Source organism: Salvelinus namaycush, chromosome 7 (genome assembly GCF_016432855.1).
Source record: "Salvelinus namaycush isolate Seneca chromosome 7, SaNama_1.0, whole genome shotgun sequence".
Lineage (NCBI taxonomy): Eukaryota > Metazoa > Chordata > Actinopteri > Salmoniformes > Salmonidae > Salvelinus > Salvelinus namaycush.
The window spans coordinates 16330999-16353322 of NC_052313.1; the positions used below are offsets into that span (position 1 = coordinate 16330999).

Genomic DNA, 22324 nt, shown 5'->3' on the forward strand with positions numbered 1-22324 from the left:
CCCTGTCCCTGCCGATGAAACACATCCCCACAGCATGATGCTGCCACCACCATGCTTCACTGTGGGGATGGTTTCTCTCGGGGTGATGAGAGGTGTTGGGTTTGCGCCAGACATAGCATTTTCCTTGATGTCCAAAAAGCTCAATTTTAGTCTCATCTGACCAAGTACCTTCTTCCATATGTTTGGGGAGTCTCCCACATGTCTTTGGCAAACACCAAACGTGTTTTCTTATTTTTTTCTTTAAGCAATGGCTTTTTTCTGGTCACTCTTCCGTAAAGCCCAGCTCTGTGGAGTGTACGGCTTAAAGTGGTTCTATGGACAGATACTCCAATCTCCGCTGTGGAGCTTTGCAGCTCCTTCAGGGTTATCTTTGGTCTCTTTGTTGCCTCTTTGATTAATGCCCTCCTTGCCTGGTCCGTGAGTTTTGGTGGGCGGCCCTCTCTTGGCAGGTTTGTTGTGGTGCCATATTCTTTAAACATTTTTAGAATGGATTTAATAGTGTTCTGTGGGATGTTCTAAGTTTCAGATATTTTTTATAACCCAACCCTGATCTGTACTTCTCCACAATGTTGTCCCTGACCTGTTTGGAGAGCTCCTTGGTCTTCATGGTGCCCCTTGCTTAGTGGTGTTGCAGACTCTAGGGCACAGGTGTCAAACTCATTCCACGGGGGGCCGAGTGTCTGCGGGTTTTCGCTCCTCCCTTGTACTTGATTGATGAATTAACATCACTAATTAGTTAGGAACTCCCCACACCTGGTTGTCTAGGGCTTTATTGAAAGGAAAAACCAAAAACCTGCAGACACTAGGCCCTCCGTGGAATGAGTTTGACACCCCTGCTCTAGGGCCTTTCAGAACAGGTGTATACAGTGGGGCAAAAAAGTATTTAGTCAGCCACCAATTGTGCAAGTTCTCCCACTTAAAAAGATGAGAGAGGCCTGTAATTTTCATCATAGGTACACTTCAACTATGACAGACAAAATGAGGAAAAAAAATCCAGAAAATCACATTGTAGGATTTTTAATGAATTTATTTGCAAATTATGGTGGTCAATAACAAAAGTTTATCTCAATACTTTGTTATATACCCTTTGTTGGCAATGACAGAGGTCAAATGTTTTCTGTAAGTCTTCACAAGGTTTTCACACACTGTTGCTGGTATTTTGGCCCATTCCTCCATGCAGATCTCCTCTAGAGCAGTGATGTTTTGGGGCTGTTGCTGGGCAACACGGACTTTCAACTCCCTCCAAAGATTTTCTATGGGGTTGAGATCTGGAGACTGGCTAGGCCACTCCAGGACCTTGAAATGCTTCTTACGAAGCCACTCCTTCGTTGCCCGGGCGGTGTGTTTGGGATCATTGTCATGCTGAAAGACCCAGCCACGTTTCATCTTCAATGCCCTTGCTGATGGAAGGAGGTTTTCACTCAAAATCTCACGATACATGGCCCCATTCATTCTTTCCTTTACACGGATCAGTCGTTCTGGTCCCTTTGCAGAAAAACAGCCCCAAAGCATGATGTTTCCACCCCCATGCTTCACAGTAGGTATGGTGTTCTTTGGATGCAACTCAGCATTCTTTGTCCTCCAAACACGACGAGTTGAGTTTTTACCAAAAAGTTCTATTTTGGTTTCATCTGACCATATGATATTCTCCCAATCTTCTTCTGGATCATCCAAATGCTCTCTAGCAAACTTCAGACGGGCCTGGACATGTACTGGCTTAAGCAGGGGGACACGTCTGGCACTGCAGGATTTGAGTCCCTGGCGGCGTAGTGTGTTACTGATGGTAGGCTTTGTTACTTTGGTCCCAGCTCTCTGCAGGTCATTCACTAGGTCCCCCCGTGTGGTTCTGGGATTTTTGCTCACCGTTCTTGTGATCATTTTGACCCACGGGGTGAGATATTGCGTGGAGCCCCAGATCGAGGGAGATTATCAGTGGTCTTGTATGTCTTCCATTTCCTAATAATTGCTCCCACAGTTGATTTCTTCAAACCAAGCTGCTTACCTATTGCAGATTCAGTCTTCCCAGCCTGGTGCAGGTCTACAATTTTGTTTCTGGTGTCCTTTGACAGCTCTTTGGTCTTGGCCATAGTGGAGTTTGGAGTGTGACTGTTTGAGGTTGTGGACAGGTGTCTTTTATACTGATAACAAGTTCAAACAGGTGCCATTAATACAGGTAACGAGTGGAGGACAGAGGAGCCTCTTAAAGAAGAAGTTACAGGTCTGTGAGAGCCAGAAATCTTGCTTGTTTGTAGGTGACCAAATACTTATTTTCCACCATAATTTGCAAATAAATTCATTAAAAATCCTACAATGTGATTTTCTGGATTTCTTTTCTCATTTTGTCTGTCATAGTTGAAGTGTACCTATGATGAAAATTACAGGCCTCTCTCATCTTTTTAAGTGGGAGAACTTGCACAATTGGTGGCCGACTAAATACTTTTTTGCCCCACTGTATATACACTGAGATCAAGTGACAGATCATGTGACACTTAAATAAAGTCCATCTTTATGCTATCTAACTAACTATGTGACTTCTGAAGGTAATTGGCAGCACCAGATCTTATTTAGGGGCTTCAGGGCAAAGGGGGTGAATACATATGCACGCACCACTTATCTGTTTTCTATTTTTTTGAAACAAGTAATTTTTTTCATTTCACTTCACCAATTTGGAGTATTTTGTGTTTGTCCATTACATGAAATCCAAATAAAAATCAATTTAAATTACAGGTTGTAATGCAACAAAATAGGAAAAACACCAAGGGGGATGAATACTTTTGCAAGGCACTGTACTAAATAATATATGTGTGACATTTGTTATGATTTAGAATGGACCATTATCATGCAACTGTATCGAAACATGCACTTAAATAGCGAATGGAGGACACTTTTCCCCGTAGTTTATTTTCATGCCAGCCAGGTAGGCTATACTCCTGATGCAAACATAAGCAATGTGCTTAATATTAGGAAAGTTGAGAAATAAATATAGTAGGCCTAGCCTATAGAAAGCTGATGGGATCCTCCTCTTTTTATTAGCAGCCATCACTCTGTTTTCTCCCTCAATTGCATAGCCTATTTTATTGAAAAAAAATGTTTTTACCTTTATTTAACCAGGTAAGTTAGTTGAGAACAAGTTCTCATTTAAAACTGCGACCTGGCCAAGATAAAGCAAAGCAGTGCGACACAAACAACAACACAGAGTTACACATAGAATAAACAAGCATACAGTCAATAACACAATAGAAAAAAATATATTTAAAAAAGAAAGTCTATATACAGTATGTGCAAATGGCGTGAGGAGGTAAGTCAATAAATAGGCCACAGTAGCGAAGTAATTACAATTTAGCAAATTAACACTGGAGTGAAATAATGAGCAGATGATGATGTGCAAGTAGAAATACTGGTGTGCAAAAGAGCAGAAAGTAAATAAAAACAATATGGGGATGAGGTAGGTAGATTGGGTGGGCTATGTACAGCTGCAGCGATTGGTTAGCTGCTCTGACAGCTGATGTTTAAAGTTAGTGAGGGAAATATAAATCTCCCGCTTCAGCGATTCGTTCCAGTCATTGGCAGCAGAGAACTGGAAGGAAAGGCGGCCAAAGAGGTGTTGGCTTTGGGGATGACCAGTGAGATATATCTGCTGTAGCGTGTGCTACGGGTGGGTGTTGTTATTGTGACCAGTGAGCTGAGATAAGGCGGAGCTTAAGCTAGCAAAGACTTATAGATGACCTGGAGCCAGTGGGTCTGGCGACGAATATGTAGCAAGGGCCAGCCGACTAAAGCATACAGGTCGCAGTGGTGGGTGGTATAAGGGGCTTTGGTGACAAAACGGATGGCACTGTGATAGACTGCATCCAGTTTGCTGAGTAGAGTGTTGGAAGCTATTTTGTAAATGACATCACCGAAGTCGAGGATCGGTAGGATAGTCAGTTTTACGAGGGTATGTTTGGCGGCGTGAGTGAAGGAGGCTGTGTTGCGAAATAGGAAGCCGATTCCAGATTTAATTTTGGATTGAAGATGTTTCATATTAGTCTGGAAGGAGAGTTTACAGTCTAGCCAGACACCTAGGTATTTGTAGTTGTCTACATATTCTAAGTCAGAACCATCCAGAGTAGTGATGCTAGTCAGGCAGGCGGGTGTGGGCAGCGAACAGTTGAAAAGCATGCATTTGGTTTTACTAGCGTTTAAGAGCAGTTGGAGGCCACGGAAGGAGTGTTGTATGGCATTGAAGCTCGTTTGGAGGTTAGTTAACACAGTGTCCAAAGAAGGGACAGATGTATACAGAATGGTGTCATCTGCGTAGAGGTGGATCAGGGAATCACCCGCAGCAAGAGCGACATCTTTGATAAATACAGAGAAAAGAGTCGGCCTGAGAATTGAACCCTGTGGTACCCCCATAGAGACTGCCAGAGGTCCGGACAACAGGCCCTCCGATTTGACACACTGAACTCTCTCTGAGAAGTAGTTGGTGAACCAGGCGAGGCAGTCACCCGAGAAACCAAGGCTGCTGAGTCTGCCGATAAGAATGCGGTGATTGACAGAGTCGAAAGCCTTGGCCAGGTCAATGAAGACGGCTGCACAGTACTGTCTTTTATTGATGGCGGTTATGATATCGTTTCGTACCTTGAGCGTGGCTGAGGTGCACCCGAGACCAGCTCGGAAACCGGATTGCACAGCGGAGAAGGTACGGTGGAATTCAAAATGGTCAGTGATCTGTTTATTAACTTGGCTTTCGAAGACTTTAGAAAGGCAGGGCAGGATGGATATAGGTCTGTAACAGTTTGGGTCTAGAGTGTCACCCCCTTTGAAGAGGGGGATGACCGCGGCAGCTTTCCAATCTTTAGGGATCTCGGACAATACGAAAGAGAGGTTGAACAGACTGGTAATAGGGGAAGCAACAACGGCGGCGGATAATTTTAGAAAGAGAGGGTCCAGATTGTCTAGCCCAGCTGATTTGTATGGGTCCAGGTTTTGCAGTTCTTTCAGAACATCTGCTATCTGGATTTGGGTGAAGGAGAAGCTGGGGAGGCTTGGCCAAGTAGCTGCGGGGGTGCGGAGCTGTTGGCCGGGGTTGGGGTAGCCAGGAGGAAAGCATGGCCAGCCGTAGAGAAATGCTTATTGAAATTCTCGATTATCGTGGATTTATCGGTGGTGACAGTGTTACCTAGCTTCAGTGCAGTGGGCAGCTGGGAGGAGGTGCTCTTATTCTCCATGGACTTGACAGTGTCCCAAAACGTTTTGGAGTTAGCGCTACAGGATGCAAATTTCTGTTTGAAAAAGCTAGTCTTTGCCTTCCTGACTGACTGCGTGTATTGGTTGCTGACTTCACTGAAAAGTTCCCTGAAAACTATTCGATGCTAGTCCGCCACAGGATGTTTTAGGGAATAGGGAATGTTGCGCAACATGAGCTCACATGAAGTGTTTGATTAGATTTTCGAATACATTTGCATTGATGTCAGAGTGATTAGAGTACAACAGAGCGCTGAGTACCAGGCAGTTAGCAAGTTTGGTAGGCTACTAATGACCAGCAGCAGCATCAGAGCTTGGAGAAGCCTAAACGGCTTAAATGACTAAACGGTCACGTGGAATTTGACTGCCTTCATGACTTGTGACCACTGGTGTGGCGGTAATATGGTCACTGCAACAGCTCTAATCGTGAGTGTATGCCTGCGTGTGCGTGCGCCTGTGTTGTTGGTGTGAGTGTCTACCTACAGTGCCTTCAGAAAGTATTAACACCCTTCGACTTTTTCCACATTTTGTTGTGTTACAGTCTGAATTTTAAATTGATTAAATTGAGATTTTGAGTCACTGGCCTACACACAATACCCCATAATATCAAAGTGGAATTATGTTTTTTGAAATTTTTACAAATTAATAAAAAATTAAAAGCTGAAATGTCTTGAGTCAATAAGTATTTAACCCCTTTCTTATGGCAAGCCTAAATACGTTCAGGAGTAAAAATGTGCTTAACAAGTCAGTCACATAATAAGGAACTCTGTGTGCAATAATAGTATTTAACATCCTTTTTTTGTGTGACCCCATGTCTGTACCCCACATATACAATTATCTGTAAGGTCCCTCAGTCGAGCAATGAATTTCAAACACAGATTAAACCACAAAGACCAGGGAGGTTTTCCAATGCCTCGCAAAGAAGGGCCCCCATTGGTAGATGGGTATTTTTTTTTGAATATCCCTTTGAGAATGGTGAAGTTATTAATTACACTTTGGATGATGTATCAATACACCCTGTCACTACAAAGATACAGGCGTTCTTCCTAACTCAGTTGCCGGAGAGGAAGGAAACCGCTCAGGTATTTCGCCATGACTTTAGAACAGTTACAGAGTTTAATGACTGTGATCTGAGAATGGATCAACAACATTGTAGTTACTCCACAATACTAACCTAATTGACAGAGTGAAAAGAAGGAAGTCTGTACAGAATAAAAATACTCCAAAACATGCATCCTGTTTATAACAAGACACTAAAGTAATACTGCAAACAATGTGGCAAAGCAATTAGCTTTTTGTCCTGAATACAAAAAGTGTTATGTTTGGGGCAAATCCAATACAGCACAATACTGAGTACCACTCTCCATATTTTCAAGCATAGTGGTGGCTGCATGCTATGAGTATGCTTGTAATCGTTAAGGGCTGGGGAGTTTTCAGGATAAAAAAGAAACAGAATGGAGCTAAGTACAGGCAAAATCCTGGAAGAAAATCATGCTCAGTCTGCTTTCCATCCGACACTGGGAGATGAATTCACCTTTCAGCAGGACAATAACCTAAAACACAAAGCCAAATCTACACTGGAATTGCTTACCAAGAAGACAGTGAATGATCCTGAGTGGCCGAGTTACAGTTTTGACTTAAATCTGATCGAAAATCTATGGCAAGACTTGAAAATGGTTGCCTAGCAATGATCAACAACCAATTTGACAGAACTTGAAGAATTTTGAAAATAATAAATGGGCAAATATTGTACAATCCAGGTGTGCTAAGCTATTAGAGACTTACCCAGAAACACTCACAGCTGTAATCGAAAGGTTGCTAGATCGAATCCCCGAGCTGCAAAGGTAAAAATCTGTCGTTCTGCCCCTGAACAAGTCAGTTCACCCACTGTTCCTAGGCCGTCATTGTGAAGTAAGAATTTGTTCTTAACTGATTTGCCTAGTTAAATAAAGGTTAAAGAAAAAAAATCTTCACTTTGTCATTATGGGATATTGTGTGTACATGGGTGAGAAATCTATTTTGAAATCAGACAGTAACACAACAAAGTGTGGAATAAGTCAAGGGGTATAAGTACTTCACGAAGGCACTGTATGTATATGATAGACTCTGTAGCTATATGAGATGGGTAAGGTACAACACTAACGTCCGGAAAGCTTCCCTGGCTCTTCATCCCTTTTGCTCTATGCAAATGACCTGCTGTGGTGTTGAGAGTCCACCTACACAACCAATTCATAAAAATGCTAAAGGTATCAGGAAGGGTCATTGACATGGCAGGTTTCACCAATGTGTGTGTCTGAGGATGTGAGGGGAGTGGAGCTAGAGTGGAGCGAGGAGCGGAGTGTCAGTAATTTGGCTGGAGCGTGGATCGGATTCAAAAAATGTTGGAGCATAGGCCTTCCCTCCCTTCAATTTCGCTCCAGTACCGCTCAGCCACAAGCTCTGGACATGCTCTGCCAAGCATTTTTCATTTCCTTCACTGTTATTTGAATTAGGCCTATTCTGTTGTATTTATTTAACCTACCCCACCACTAATGCGCAGCGATGTTGATATAAGTCGACCAAGAAATAGGTCACAGCCTGTGTAATTGATAGCAAGACAACACATGAGCACATGCAGCAGCACTGGAGACATGTTGATTTATACACTGAACAAAAATATCAACACAACATGCAACAGTTCATATAAAGGTAATCAGTCAATTGAAATAAATTCATTAGGCCCTAATCTATGGATTTCACATGACTGGGAATACAGATATGCAGGGGCGTGGATGAGAAAAGGAGTCAGTATCTGGTGTGACCACCACTTGCCTCACGCAGCGTGACATCTCCTTTGCATAGAGTTGATTAGGATGTTAATTGTGGCCCGTGGAATGTTGTTCCACTACTCTTCAATGGCTGTGTGAAGTTGCTGGATATTAGTGGGAACAGGAACACGCTGTTGTACACATTGATCCAGAGCATCCCAAACATGCTCAATGGGTGACATGTCTGGTGAGTATGCAGGCCATGAAAGAACTGGGACATTTTTCAGCTTCCAGGAATTGTATACAGATCCTTGCGACATGGGGCCATGCATTATCATGCTGAAACATGAGATGACGGCGGCAGATGAATAGCACGACAATGGGCCTCAGGATTTTTCCACGATAAAATGCAATTGTGTTTGTTGTCCAGAGCTTATGCCTGCCCATACCATAACCCCACTGGCACCATGGGGCACTGTCACGTTCACTGGAATAAATGTCGGACCAAGGCGCAGCGGATGTTGATTTCCACATCATTTATTAGAAAGTGAAACTAAGCAAAGACAAAAACAAATAAACAATAAACTAACAACGAACCGCGACTACAGAGTTGCTACGTGCACTAACTCAAAACAATATCCCATAAACACAGGTGGAAAAAAGCTACCTAAATATGATCCCCAATTAGAGACAACGATTACCAGCTGCCTCTAATTGGGAACCATACACCATCACCAACATAGAAAAACAAACCTAGAACCCCACATAGAAATAATAAACTAGACTAACCCCCCAGTCACACCCTGACCTACTCTAATATAGAGAATAGGGACTCTCTATGGTTAGGACGTGACAGGCACTCTGTTCACAACATTGACATCAGCAAACCGCTCACCCACACAACGCCATACCTGTCTGCCATCTGCCCGGTACAGTTGAAAAAGGGATTCTTCCATGAAGAGAACACTTTGAGACGTTTTTTGACAGTTTGTGCAGAAATTATTTGGTTGTGCAAACCCACAGTTTCATCAGCTGTCTGGGTGGCTGGTCTTAGATGATCCCGCAGGTGAAGAAGCCGGATGTGGAGGTTTTGGGCTGGCATGGTTACACATGGTCTGCGGTTGTGAGGCCGGTTGGATGTACTACCAAATTCTCTAAAACAATTATCTGGCAACAGCTCTGGTGGACATTTCTGCAGTCAGCATGCCAATTGCACGCTCCCTCAAAACTTGAAACATCTCGGCATTTTGTTGTGCGACAAAACCGCACATTTTAGAGTGGCCTTTTAATGTCCACAGCACAAGGTGCACCTGTGTAATGATCATACTATTTAAAATCAGTTTCTTGATATACCACACCTATCAGGTGGATGGATTATCTTGGCAATGGAGAAATGCTCACTAACAGGGATGTAAACAAAATTTGTGAACAAAATTAGAGAGACATTCTTGTGCTTATGGAGAATTTCTGGGATCTTTGATTTCAGCTCATGAAACATGGGACCAACACTTTACATGCTTTATACAGTATTTATATTTTTATAGTTTAAAAAAAGAGTCTAAGTTTGTAACAGTGCTAAAGTTGTCTATCAACTGTAAAATGTGAGCGCAACAGAGTAAGTTACAACTGAAGTATCTGATCATCAATAGATTAGAGAAAAAGCCAGTTGTTTAACACAGCGCCACATATCATCAGGTGGGTCCTGATGAAGCCTATGACATGTTGTTGAAATGTAGAATATTTTATTTAACCTTTATTTACCTAGGCAAGTCAGTTAAGAACAAATTCTTATTTACAATGGCGGCCTACCCCGGCCAAACCCTAAAGACGCTGGGCCAATGGTGCGCCGCTGTATGGGACTCCTAATCATGGGTGTCACGCCCTGAAACATAGTAAGCTGTTTTTTCTCTGTGTTGGTTGGGGCGTGATGGTGACTTGGGTGGGTTATCTAGGTGAATTTGTATGTCTATGGTGGCCTGATATGGTTCCCAATCAGAGGCAGCTGTTTATCGTTGTCTCTGATTGGGGATCATATTTAGGCAGCCATTTCCCTTTTGTGTTTGTGGGATCTTGTCTATGTTTAGTTGCCTGTCTGCACTATTTGTATAGCTTCACGTTTCGTTCATTGATTTTGTTGTTTTTGTTCAGAGTTTCATTCATTAAAAGAGAATGTACGCATACCACGCTGCGCCTTGGTCTCACTCATACGACGATCGTGACAATGGGTGGTTGTGACACAGCCTGGAATCGAACCAGGGTCTATAGTGACGCCTCTAGTACGGAGATGCAGTGCCTTGGACCGCTGCACCACTCGGGAGCCCAAGCTTCTTACGATAGCCTACTTCCAAAATCAATCGGTACAGTCACAAAGGCAGATGAGGTGTTTGTTAAATTATATTTTTTAACCAAAAAACTATGGAGCGAATTCAGAGAGGCAGTTCCCCCCCCCCCCCCTGTGAGTGCTGAGCAATTTTTAGCGGAGCTGGAGGAATGGACGTTGAGTGCCGGAGCGCTACGAGAGCAATGAGAGGCTGTGTAAGGGCTATTTGATAAAACATGTGAGTGATGGAGTGCTGCATCAGATGACTTGGCCTCCACAATCCGCCGACAAACAAATTGAGATGATTTGGGATGAGTTGGACCGCAGAGTGAAGGAAAAGCAACCAACAACTGCTCAGCATATGTGGGAACTCCTTCAAGACCGTTGGAAAACATTCCTCGTGAAGCTGGTTGAGAGAATGCCAAGAGTGTGCAAAGCTGTCAAAGGCAAAGGGTGGCTACTTTGAAGAATCTCAAATATAAAATATATTTTGATTTGTTTAACACTTTTCTGGTTACTACATGATTCCATGTGTTATTTCATAGTTTTGATGTTTTTACTATTATTCTACAATGTAGAAAATAGTAAATATAAAGAAAAACCCTGGAATGAGCAGGTGTGTTCAAACTCTTGACTGGTACTGTATGGTTGTGTGTGTGTGTGTGTAGTGTGAGCTTCACCATGAATGAGGAGTATAGATAAATGCACCTGGCTGTGGTCCAGCAGAACTCAGAGACCTGGGTGGGTGGCTAGTCCTGCCAACACAGGCCAGCAGCAGGGGAGAGGGAATGAGATCACATACACACACACATACTTACTGTTTTCTATAGTTGGGTCATATGAGTCGACAAACTGGCCTTCCACAAACTGTATAGTCAAGGAAGATTTCCCTGTAAAGGAGATAGACACTTGTGAGCTTCAGTGTGTTTAATTAAGAATCCTTGCTGATCGATCACAATAAATTGTTCTTTGATTCACAAGTGGTATCATTCATCAGCGTCCTAGGAAAAAGCCAAATACTCAGCCTGCCTTGAGTGAACAGAGTGGGTTTGCTCATATTTTGCTAAATGTCAAACACTGCCTTGTCTAGAGCTGTAGAAAACACAATGCATGCCATTTCCAAATCACATTATGCTCCCTTCCAAAATGGGCAATTTTCAAGAGACGGAGCATAGCTCAAATGCTGTTAAAATTGGTACGTGGTAAACTACTATTTATGGCCTTTTACAAACAATTCCATGATATCGACGTACGTCAGAATAGCAGCTTACTAACATTAACGCATTTGAGCAATTCTCTAGGGTGGAAAAAAGCTAGCCCAGTGGCCTTTATTCAATAAAATGTAACTCTTCAAATAAATATCAAGAAGACTAGGCTAGTCAATATAAGGATTTCTTGCTGCATTTATAAGCCACAGTGTTTATCATCTAGAAGTAGCTTAACACACAGGCAGGATATTACAATGGTATACTATCATTAGCCTAGATGTCCCCACGACGTACTATTACTACAGATGCCTTTTTCTATCTATACAGTCCTCCAGCAGCCTGTTGCTATAACAACCGAGAGTGGAGCGTGGCCATCCACGGTTGGAGACGTGAAGTCTCTCGCTAGCTGGGAAAAACCCGGAGGACGAGAGAGCAGCTCGCTCCCATTTTCAATGCTCCACTAGCCTCTCATCAATTCTGAATGCTCACCTCCCAGTCCAAACGAACTCTCTTGTCTCCCTGGGTGGCGAAACTCCAGGGACACACACGGTGGTCAATTTTAGATCGATATAAACACCTGAATAAAAAGGCTACATGTTGGGGTCTTTTAGCAAAGGATAGTCAGTTACACAATGTGTAGGAAATGCATACCATTCAAACCCGGTTTTAGATTAGGTTTGAGGAATATACATTGGAAATGAAAATGCAAGTACAATGCGCATCATTCCAAACCGGTTTCAACCCTGTTTTCAGTTTGCTTTGTTGAAGATACATTGGAAGTGCAAGCTAATTGTAAATCATTCTAACTCCAATTCATACCAGGTTACAGTTTGAGGTAGACACTAGGTTTCGGTGGTATTCCGTATACTTTTGATGTACCGACAGTATGATTTCCAATACCACCCCCCCCCAAAAGAAAGAAAATATATTTTAAACAAATGTGTTCACTAAAATTCTATTGGGCGAGTCACATGGTATACTTATTACCTAAGAGCATGTGGCGCAAACATGAAGATCCACTGTTGAGCAAGCAGCATAAGAGGTGAGTGATCAAGTTCCGCTTGAAATGTAAAAATAACTTGAAATAGTTATTAGTGAAAACCATATATTAGTTTTAGTTTAATGTCACATGTAGTGGAATGTCAAGTACAGTGAAATGTCATGTACAGTGAAATGCTTTTCTTGAAAGTAATACTATGTAATACTAAAAATAACATAAGGTAGAACAAAAACATGAGAAATAAAAATAAGAACATGACAAACAAAGTAAGTAATCATACTACACTGAACAAAAATATAAAACGCAACATGCAGAAATTTCACAACCGTTCACAACTTTGACATCAGCAAACTGCTCGCCCACATGACACCATACACGCTGCACCGTCTGCCATCTGCCCGGTACAGCTGAAACCAGGATTCATCTGTGAAGAGCATGTCTTACCTTGCTTCAAAGTAGCCGAGCCAAAATCAGATGATATCCGTGGAGGCAATTATTTTAAATCAACTTCTTTCATTGTCCAGTAGCCAAAGGCACAATCCTAGCAAAAGGTAAAAAATCTGTCGTTCTTCCCCTGAACAAGGCAGTTTTAACCCACTGTTCCTAGGCTGTCATTGAAAATAAGAATTTGTTCTTAACTGACTTGCCTAGTTAAATAAAGGTAAAATATACAAAACATTTTGAAAACCATGCAAGTTGTTGCATATTAGATCTCCCCTCTTTCAACATTTCTAAGGGATATTTTCATCTCTGCCACATGAAACTCCTCACATGTGCATTGCATTTTTGACAACAGTGTTTTCCCACTAATTGCATTATCAAGCGAACATTTGCACGTAGCTACTGCCTTGTGCATGGCTGCTCTTATAATGCTGAAGATGCTGAAGAAATAATACTTTATCAACATTTGAAGTTAAAAGGTTCTGATCTGTTGCATCAGACTCATTGTTTTTATTTTGTTATAATTATGTAGCCTAGGCCTATTGGTTGTATGAATTTGGGATCTAGCGTCCCACACTGTCCCAAGGTCTGTTAGGAATGGGCTATTTCTTGTCGATAAGCGGACCAATAGAATAGGCAAACCTTTCTTCTACAGGGGATAGTAGATAGTAGGCTAGTCATTTTGCTGTTCGCTACTCATCTTGTCGCCTGAGAAAAGTAAATGTGGACAGCTGTTCTAACATCTTCAAAGTGCACATCAGAATTCAGTAAGACGGACCGCACATCGTTGCATCCTGGACTTGCATGTTCTGTTTATATGAATTACCATAATCCAAATGGGTGATTCTCATGAAACCAGTTTTAAAATGTCTGTACCAAATTGAGTTACAAAACCATGATGCATCTGCAAAAATAAACTATTATTCTGAGGACTAAGATGTCTAGTTTTTCGAGAAAGTGTCTTATATTAATTACATTTGTCTGAATTTTGTCAATTTTCACCCCAAATTCTCATTTCCGAAATGTGTCCGGATTAAATTCTCGGGTCATTTTATTTAAAAAAATAACTTATTTGAATAAAACACAAAATATGTTGGTGTAGTTTGTCCATAAATCATAAAAATGGTATACTAGTTGAAGTTTACATGAAACTATAATATTTATTACGTGCAAGCACAGTGTCTGTGGACATACTGTATAACTTTTTTCAAGTTCCTCTAAAAACTCCAATCTGTTTTTAAATAAAGCTTTATTCCCCCTTGATACATCATCTAGAGCAGGCTTGGGCAATTCTTTTCCATGGAGGTCCACGTTAGAATATATTTTTGCCATCGCGGGCCAGAATTATACTACAAGATTATACATCATGTGTATGACTGTGTTGACAGATATATCTACTGTAAATCACGCCCAGATATGCTAAAGAAAATTATTTTTTAACACACACAGAAATAAACCACATCCATGATCTCCTTTTGGTAGGTATTTTCATTATTAAACATGCAATGAACTACAGAGGGAAAAGTACACTGTGCATTCAGCACCACGGACAGAACTCTTGTTAACGGGTATACACAAAAACCCAAGAAAGAGATTGAGCTCAACATTACATTTAAACTACTCAATCAGTGTGAGGAGTGAAGTCTCTGATGGGCATTGACTAGAGCAGTGAAGTCTCTGATGGGCATTGACTAGAGCAGTGAAGTCTCTGATGGGTATTGACTAGAGCAGTGAAGTCTCTGATGGGCATTGACTAGAGCAGTGAAGTCTCTGATGGGCATTGACTAGAGCAGTGAAGTCTCTGATGGGCATTGACTAGAGCAGTGAAGTCTCTGATGGGCATTGACTAGAGCAGTGAAGTCTCTGATGGGCATTGACTAGAGCAGTGAAGTCTCTGATGGGCATTGACTAGAGCAGTGAAGTCTCTGATGGGCATTGACTAGAGCAGTGAAGTCTCTGATGGGCATTGACTAGAGCAGTGAAGTCTCTGATGAGCATTGACTAGAGCAGTGAAGTCTCTGATGGGCATTGACTAGAGCAGTGAAGTCTCTGATGGGCATTGACTAGAGCAGTGAAGTCTCTGATGGGTATTGACTAGAGCAGTGAAGTCAGGTGTAGTTTCTGACGTCGCTATGTGCAGGATTGCTGAGAAGTGAGAGTCAGTAGGAGATGATCTGTGCCTTGACTTGTTATATTTCATCACTGAAAATGTCTGTTCACATACATAGGTTGACCCCAACAGTACAAACATCTTCTGAGCATGACTCCTAATCTTTGGAATGTTTTGTTCATCGAGAGATGCATCGAACCTCATCAGTGACATTGTTTTAAATAGTTCTCCAATCACTGCATCAGACTGAAGATCGATAAGCTCAAGTTGCAGGTCAGTGGGAGTGTTATCCACATTGAAGGTGAAAGGAGAGGAAACCAACAGCATGTCGTTTTCCAACACTTTGAAATCCTCAAAACGATGAGAAAAACTCACCGTTCAAAGCACGCAGCAGCGATGTATACCTCTCCCGCTGGTCATCTGATAGGGAACAGACTAGTAGTGTTAGAAGGTGGGTGGCCCTTCCCTTGTAGTTTGGAATTCAGTTCATTCATGAGGGCCATAATGTTCACGGTGAAGGCAAATTCAGCCAACTATTCTTTACCTTGCAGTTGAGGGAAATCCACATATTTTCCTTTCATTTGCAAAAACTCAGCAATCTCCGACTTCAGGTCCCACACCCTTTTAAGCACCTTCCCCAAACTCAGCCATGTCACATTTATGTGGTAGGGGAGATCTACATGACCCGACTCTGTCTCTTCCAACAGTGAGACAAACTGCCTGTGGTTTAAAGAGTTTGCTCTTATGAAGTGACTTATCCACAACATGGCTCATTTTCAGACCACATTTACAGAGCACTTCCTGATGAATAATGTAATGCAGGAAAATCATTTGAACTACTTGAACTTGTATCCTTTTCAAAAGGCCAACATTTTTTCCTGTCAAGTTTGGGCACCCATCAGTGGTCACACTGGATAACTTTTCAAAACTCAGTCCCCAGCTTTGCTACACACTTATTAACCTCCTCCAATAAATCTTTCCCTGTGGTTGTGCTCTTCATTGACAGCACTGAAGCAAGCTCCTCTGTAATTTCAATGTCTGGGGTTATGCCTCGTAAGTATATCAACAACTGCACCATGTCACGTGCATCACTGCTCTCATCCAGGACCAAGGAGAAATCCTTTACCTTGTCTTTCAACTCATGTTCCATATTCTCTGCGATGTCCTCAACACGGCGTGTCACTGTTCGTCTTGACAGGGAAACATTTTCAAACAGCTCTTCTTGTCGGGGCAAAGTATCGCTGCAGAGTCAATTAAACATTCTTTAATGAATTCGCCCTCAACGAATGGCTTGCTATGTTTAGCAATTTTGTGGGACAGTACATAGCTAGCTCTCGCAATTCAGTCATTTGCTGAATAGCCCTTGCTGCTTTTGCAACTGAGAAAGCTACTCTTTCGATGCACTTGCCCTCTGCTCAGAATACATATTCCTATATTTCTCTGCATGCTTCGTCTGGAAGTGTTGGGACAAGTTGTAGTATTTCAGGACAGCGGATACTCTCTTTGATACCTCAATAAAGAAATATTTTGTTGTCCACTCTCGCTGGAACACCCTACATTCATTGTCTACTTTCCTTTTCTTTGAAATCTTAGAAAAACTCATTTTTGTGCAATTTCTAGCTAGCTACTATTTGTAACTGTGACGTTTGTGTCAGACTGACAGTCACTGTCTGTCCTCGTGCAGTCCTCGTTATTTATACGTGCCTTCAAAATACATGTCCCACAAGCGGTGGGAGTTAAATCATTACACAAAGGCGAGTGTTCATTGGGCTATTCATTTGAATAACAAATACGTTTTCCAAAACTTTACTATCAAAAATTCTTTGTGATCTGAGTATGATTCCACCGGCCGTATTGAATCAGGTCGCGGGCCGGATACGGCCCCCCGGGCTGGCCTTTGCCCTGGCCTGATCTAGAGGAGTAGTCCTTAGATGAGCGCAAATTCAGAATGAAGTTCTTATTCTCAAACACCCCCTTTTCCCCACTTGGCCTTGTCATTACCGAAACGGCTAAAGAGATTAAATTAGGAAAGAGTCAGATTAAAATGTTATAATTTTCATTTGAACTATTTTGATTTTTAGTGATATGTTAAACTCTGGCCTTGTCATTAGAGGAGCAATGTTAAAAAATATTTGTTTGTTTATAACTCTTTTGGACTTCGTAAACTGCAGAGAATTTGGTGAAAATGTTGGTAAAAATGCATAATATCTGATCAAAAACATAATAATAATAATAAAATAGATAAGTACAGATCCTAATCTCAGTGATTAAAGAGGAAATTGAATAATATTTTTTTTTACAGTTTCGTGAGAATGACCTAAATGGAATTTATGTAATTCTGAGCACCGTGGGTGGACGCCCTAATCAGGTTACGCACCTAATGCATATGGGTCCCGTAAATCTCTAAAATGTCAGGTAAATTAAAATGCTGCTGGTGAAATGTCCGACGCCACATTTTCCTAATGGAAACCCAGGGCGGTAGTCATTGTGTCATGAAGCCTTGGAGTTATTGGGAACAGGAATGACGGTGGTCATTTTAAAACGTGGGGATTACAGACTGGGACAAGGAGAGGTTGAAAATTACAGTGAATATTCCTGCAAGCTGTTCTACGCATGCTTTGAGAATGCGCCCTGAAATACCATTCAGGCCTCTCAGCCTTGCGAGTGTGGACCTGATTAAAGACCTTCCTCATGTCGGGCTCGGAGAGGGAGATCACCCAGTCTTTTGGTGACGCCACTCACACAATGTTATTATTGAAGCGTGCATAAAATGCATTGACTTCGTCTGGTAGAGAGGCATCGTTTGGCGGATCACGGCCGTAATGGACTGTAGCCCCTGCCACATGAGGCGGGCATCGGAGCATGTGTAATATGATTCCACCTTATTCCTAGATTGTCCTTTTGCTCGTTTGATGACTCTGAGGAGGTCATAGAGGGACTTGTTCCCGTCCTCAGCCGTAGCCTCAGAGTTGTCTGCGATAGTTTAGGGTTGTCCTTTAGTTTAGCGCCAACCTCTGTGTTAATCCAGGGCTTTTGATTGTGGAAGCAGCAAACCTTCACTGTGGGGACAACGTTACTGATGCATTTCCTAATGAAGCCTGTTTATGGAGGTGGTCAGCTCATTGATGTTATCGGTGGAGTCTCAAAACATATTCCAATCAGCGCTAGCAAAGCAGTCCTGTAGCATAATCTCTGATTCTGGAGACCATTTTCAACAGAGCGAGTCATGGGTATTTCCTGTTTGAGCTTCTGCTTGTAAACAGGAAGCAGGAGTACGGAGTCATGATCTGATTTGCCAAATGGCGGATGAGGGAGGGCCTTGCATAATTGCGAGTGGGTAAAAAAATAGTGGTCTAGGACTTTATTGCCCCTAGTGGCGAAGGAGACATGTTGCTGGAAGTTAGGCATCACTTGTCTTAATGACGCCGGCAACCAGAAATGCAGCCTGTGGATGTTTTCCTGCTTGTTTATAGCCTTGTACAGTTTGTTAAGTGCCAGCCTGTTCTTTTTCTCGTCCTGAGTTGGAATGTATACAACAGTCAAGAATACAGCTAAAAAAGTCCTAGGGAGGTAGAAGGGTCGGCATTTGACCATCAGGTATCCCAAGACGGGTAAACAATGGTCCAACACTTCCACCGTGCTCAAATCAGCTGTTGTTGATGAAGATGCAAACCCCCTCCCCCCCTTCTCCTCTCAATTCCCCTGACTCCACAGCTATAATGTTAGGTGGCTAGCCTGCAATATCAAACTTCTTAGTTACAGCAAAGACAATCAATCCCATTCTGGATCAAGTGCGAGTAACCTTTTGAGATAGTTGTATAACTTGTCTGTTGGGTTGTCTGGTGGGTTGTCTGTCCTTGCATTTAGTTTAGGCTATGTTTGCTTGCGCTTGTTAGCATTAGGATGGCATCTGCTATGGGAATTCGCAAGTACTTTGTTAACATTTGGAAAGAAATAGCACCCCTTGTATACACTGCAGTAATACAGTATACCCCAGTATGGTAGAGGAACAGAATGAAGGTATGGAAATTTGGATATACCACCCAACCCTAGTTTACACATTGAAAATGCATTGACCTGAACCAATGGGTGGAGAAACAGGAAGGAGTAGTGTATTCCATGGCACTGTGCAAACTGGTTTCCTCCTCAATGCATTGGCTTTAATGAGGCACGAGCCAAAGCGCATGACCACAGGACATATTTAAAGATTTAGCACGACTCCATTACAAAGACTGGAGACATGCCAATTTACAGCTTTGCTATCTAGGAGTCCTCTGTTTCGCACAGCGGGAGCCCTTTGGTCCCTTAGTATACAGTACAAAAAAATATGCATATTATAGTAAGTAGCCTGACAAAACACAATTTTTTTTAAATTAATAGCTTGAGTACAATATCTTACTAGGACTATAGGATGGCAAACAAATGTTTTATGAGGACATGAAAACAGAGAAATGGGGAAATCTTCAATTGTTTTACAGCCTATCTGTTGAATTTATTTGAACACTGGAATTGACTAGTAGCAGGCTGTAGGCTACATTTAATCCATGTACTGTCGTAGTCTATTGTATTGATTTTCTTGCACTTGTCTTGTGAATGAACCAAACTTATGGAATGGCCTAGGCCAATAGTCCCAACATTGTTAGATTTTTTTCTCCCCAATTCCATGGTATCCAATTGGTAGTTAGTCTTGTCTCATCGCTGTAATTCCCGTACTGACTCGGAAGAGGCGAAGGTCGAGAGTCGTGCGCCCTCCAAAACACGACCCAATCAAGCCGCTCTGCTTCTTGACACAATGCCCATTTAACCCGTAAGCGAGCAGCACCAATGTGTCGGAGGAAACACCGTACACCTGGCGACCGTGTCAGCGTGCACTGCACCCGGCCCGCCACAGGAGTTGCTAGTGCGCGATGGGACAAGGACATCCCTGACGGCCAAACCCTCCCCTGACGGCCAAACCCTCCCCTAACCCGGATGACGTGGGCCAATTGTGTGCCACCCCCATGGGTCTCCCGATTACGGCCAGCTGCGACAGAGCCTGGACTCGAACCCAGAATCTCTAGTGGCACCGCTCTTAGACCACTGTGCCACTCGGAAGGCCCTAGTACCAACATTGTTAATTGTCTTTGTGAACCAAACTGCGAGGTTTGTTTAAAAAGTGGCTGTGACATCTAGGTCCAATCCCTGACAGTAATATCCAAATGATGTGTAGCCTCAAAATCTCTTGCATGGAAAATATCCACAGCATATCCACTGCTCCTTGTGGACTAAGTTCTGAAGACAGCTTGGAGACAATCATGTTAGGGGCTCAACTTCTGACATTGACTGCAATACCAAGGTGGCGTGTCTAAGCCTAGGCTAAATTCCACTCACATTGGGATTCAACTAACGTCTGGTGGTGGTGTGGAAAGCCAGGATGTCCAGTATGACTGCATGGAGGAGAACACAACAGCTTTCACATTCCACAGTCCCAGCTCCCAAGAGTCCAATCGAGGCTAAGTCAAGTGTGATGTGATGCGATGTTCGCACGCCTGCCCCCAGCAACCTTTGCACACTGTGTGTGTGTGTCATCCCAGTCCATACACAATGGCTCATGACATACAAATAAGCCTGTCCATGTACGATATCAGTGTGTCCATAGTAATATCAGCCATCTTCATTTTGGTTGAAATGATATTGAGACAACCGGAGTAGTGTGATTTTGAAACAAATACCATTTGATAAGATTCAATTCTGTGACATCATAGGTTAGCCTAATTCTGAATCTACAGGTTTGGCTAAATCAGCACGCTTCAGTTCGGTCGAACGCATACTCCCTTAAACAAGAAGAGAGCGGCAATAGTACTGTTTGTCCATTTTGAGACGCCGTAGGCATTTCTTCAAAATAGTCCGAAAATACTAAAGACTACATTTAAAACGGATTAGTTGCATCTAAAATAATCATGTCTTCAACTGCACTCACAAGACCATCATTTTCTTGTTTAGAGACAGGCCTTTGAACAAGTCCCCTGGTAATTCCTACCTGTATCACTGGCTTGTGAAGTGCCTAGGCTCTTAGTGGATGATCTTTCAATGTTAGTGTCCATTCACATCGCACAAAGTAGGTCAATGAATTAGGCCAGCATGCAATTATTGGTTTAAAACGTACAGGGCTGTCACTTCACTAGCATATGGAATGTAATTTGAGGTAACTGGACAAATTCTCCCTTAAAAAGCTGCCACATGGACATTAATGCTTCTACTTCGTGAGTCGTGACGTATTAATTTAAGTCCCAGCATCAGGACCGCTTGCGCTGTCCTCAACTGCTGTGGCATCAACTGTGTCTTGCTAGTGGCTTCTGTAACCACTCTTTTTTTTTTAACAAACATTGACTTAACAAAATAAATTACTGTGTGCATAACACAATTAACTATAGACTTCCATTTAAGTTATTCAATTACAATTGATGAGGATAATGCATCACGTGCCACTGACTGCATATTTTATTCAACGAAACGTGAAAATGTAGCTTACGAATCGAGATTCTGTGGTTTTAGCAACACTGGTCCAGGGGTACATGCTGCTGTAGCTAGTAGTGCTACACAAAATCTCTAGAGTCGTGAGTTTCCAGTCGAGTGACATTCAGCTGACTGGCTGATTTAACAATCAATGACCAGGCAGCAGTAGCTATGTGCATGCCGTTTAGGCTACATATTTGCTAGTAGTATGTGTAGTCATCGTCAATGAACTTGCCTACACAGAAAGCGCACAAAATACCTCGCTATCACCGAAAACGACTAAATTGCGCCCACTTACCCACGGATCTGTATCCCAGGACGGCGATTTTTCGGGATTTCGGTTGAGGCATCTTTTAACGACACTACATCAATATCGACATACAGAAGCCTACACAACTGATCAAAAACTGGAACAGATGTCAAATGCTATGTCGAACACGATAAGGAGCAGAAATTACGCGTGGAATTAAAACAATTTAAACGGGGTGGAAAGTAGTCGAGCATCTGTATCCTCCGCGTCACCTCCCAAAGCAATACTATCTGAATTATTAATGACTGCCCGCGGTTGGTTGGTTGCGCATAGGCAGAAAGGAGGGTCTCTGTCGTCTTCTTGGGCTGCGGTTGGATAAGGTATATTCACTGTTTTCATAAGCCCGAAATTCATTGGTTGTCAAATACGACGACTGGATAATTTACTATCAATTTCGTTATGATGGCACTCTGACAGCAATTTTTGTCATGTAAAAATGATTCATGCTGAATAGAATGAAGGAATGT

The 22324-nt window shown here is 42.4% G+C and overlaps 1 protein-coding gene across 1 annotated transcript in view; it reads right to left on the reverse strand.

Annotated features, from left to right (window-relative positions):
• LOC120050354 (GTP-binding protein Rheb-like) overlaps window positions 1-22063 on the reverse strand; it is a 42732-nt gene extending 20669 nt beyond the window's left edge. The window contains exons 1-2 of the mRNA XM_038996939.1: window positions 21846-22063; window positions 11112-11183 (exon numbers count right to left, since the gene is read on the reverse strand). Of these exons, the coding sequence (XP_038852867.1) occupies window positions 11112-11183; window positions 21846-21897 (124 nt within the window). The 5' untranslated portion in view covers window positions 21898-22063. The remainder of the gene's footprint in view (window positions 1-11111; window positions 11184-21845) is intronic.
• Between the last annotated feature and the right edge of the window lie 261 nt (window positions 22064-22324).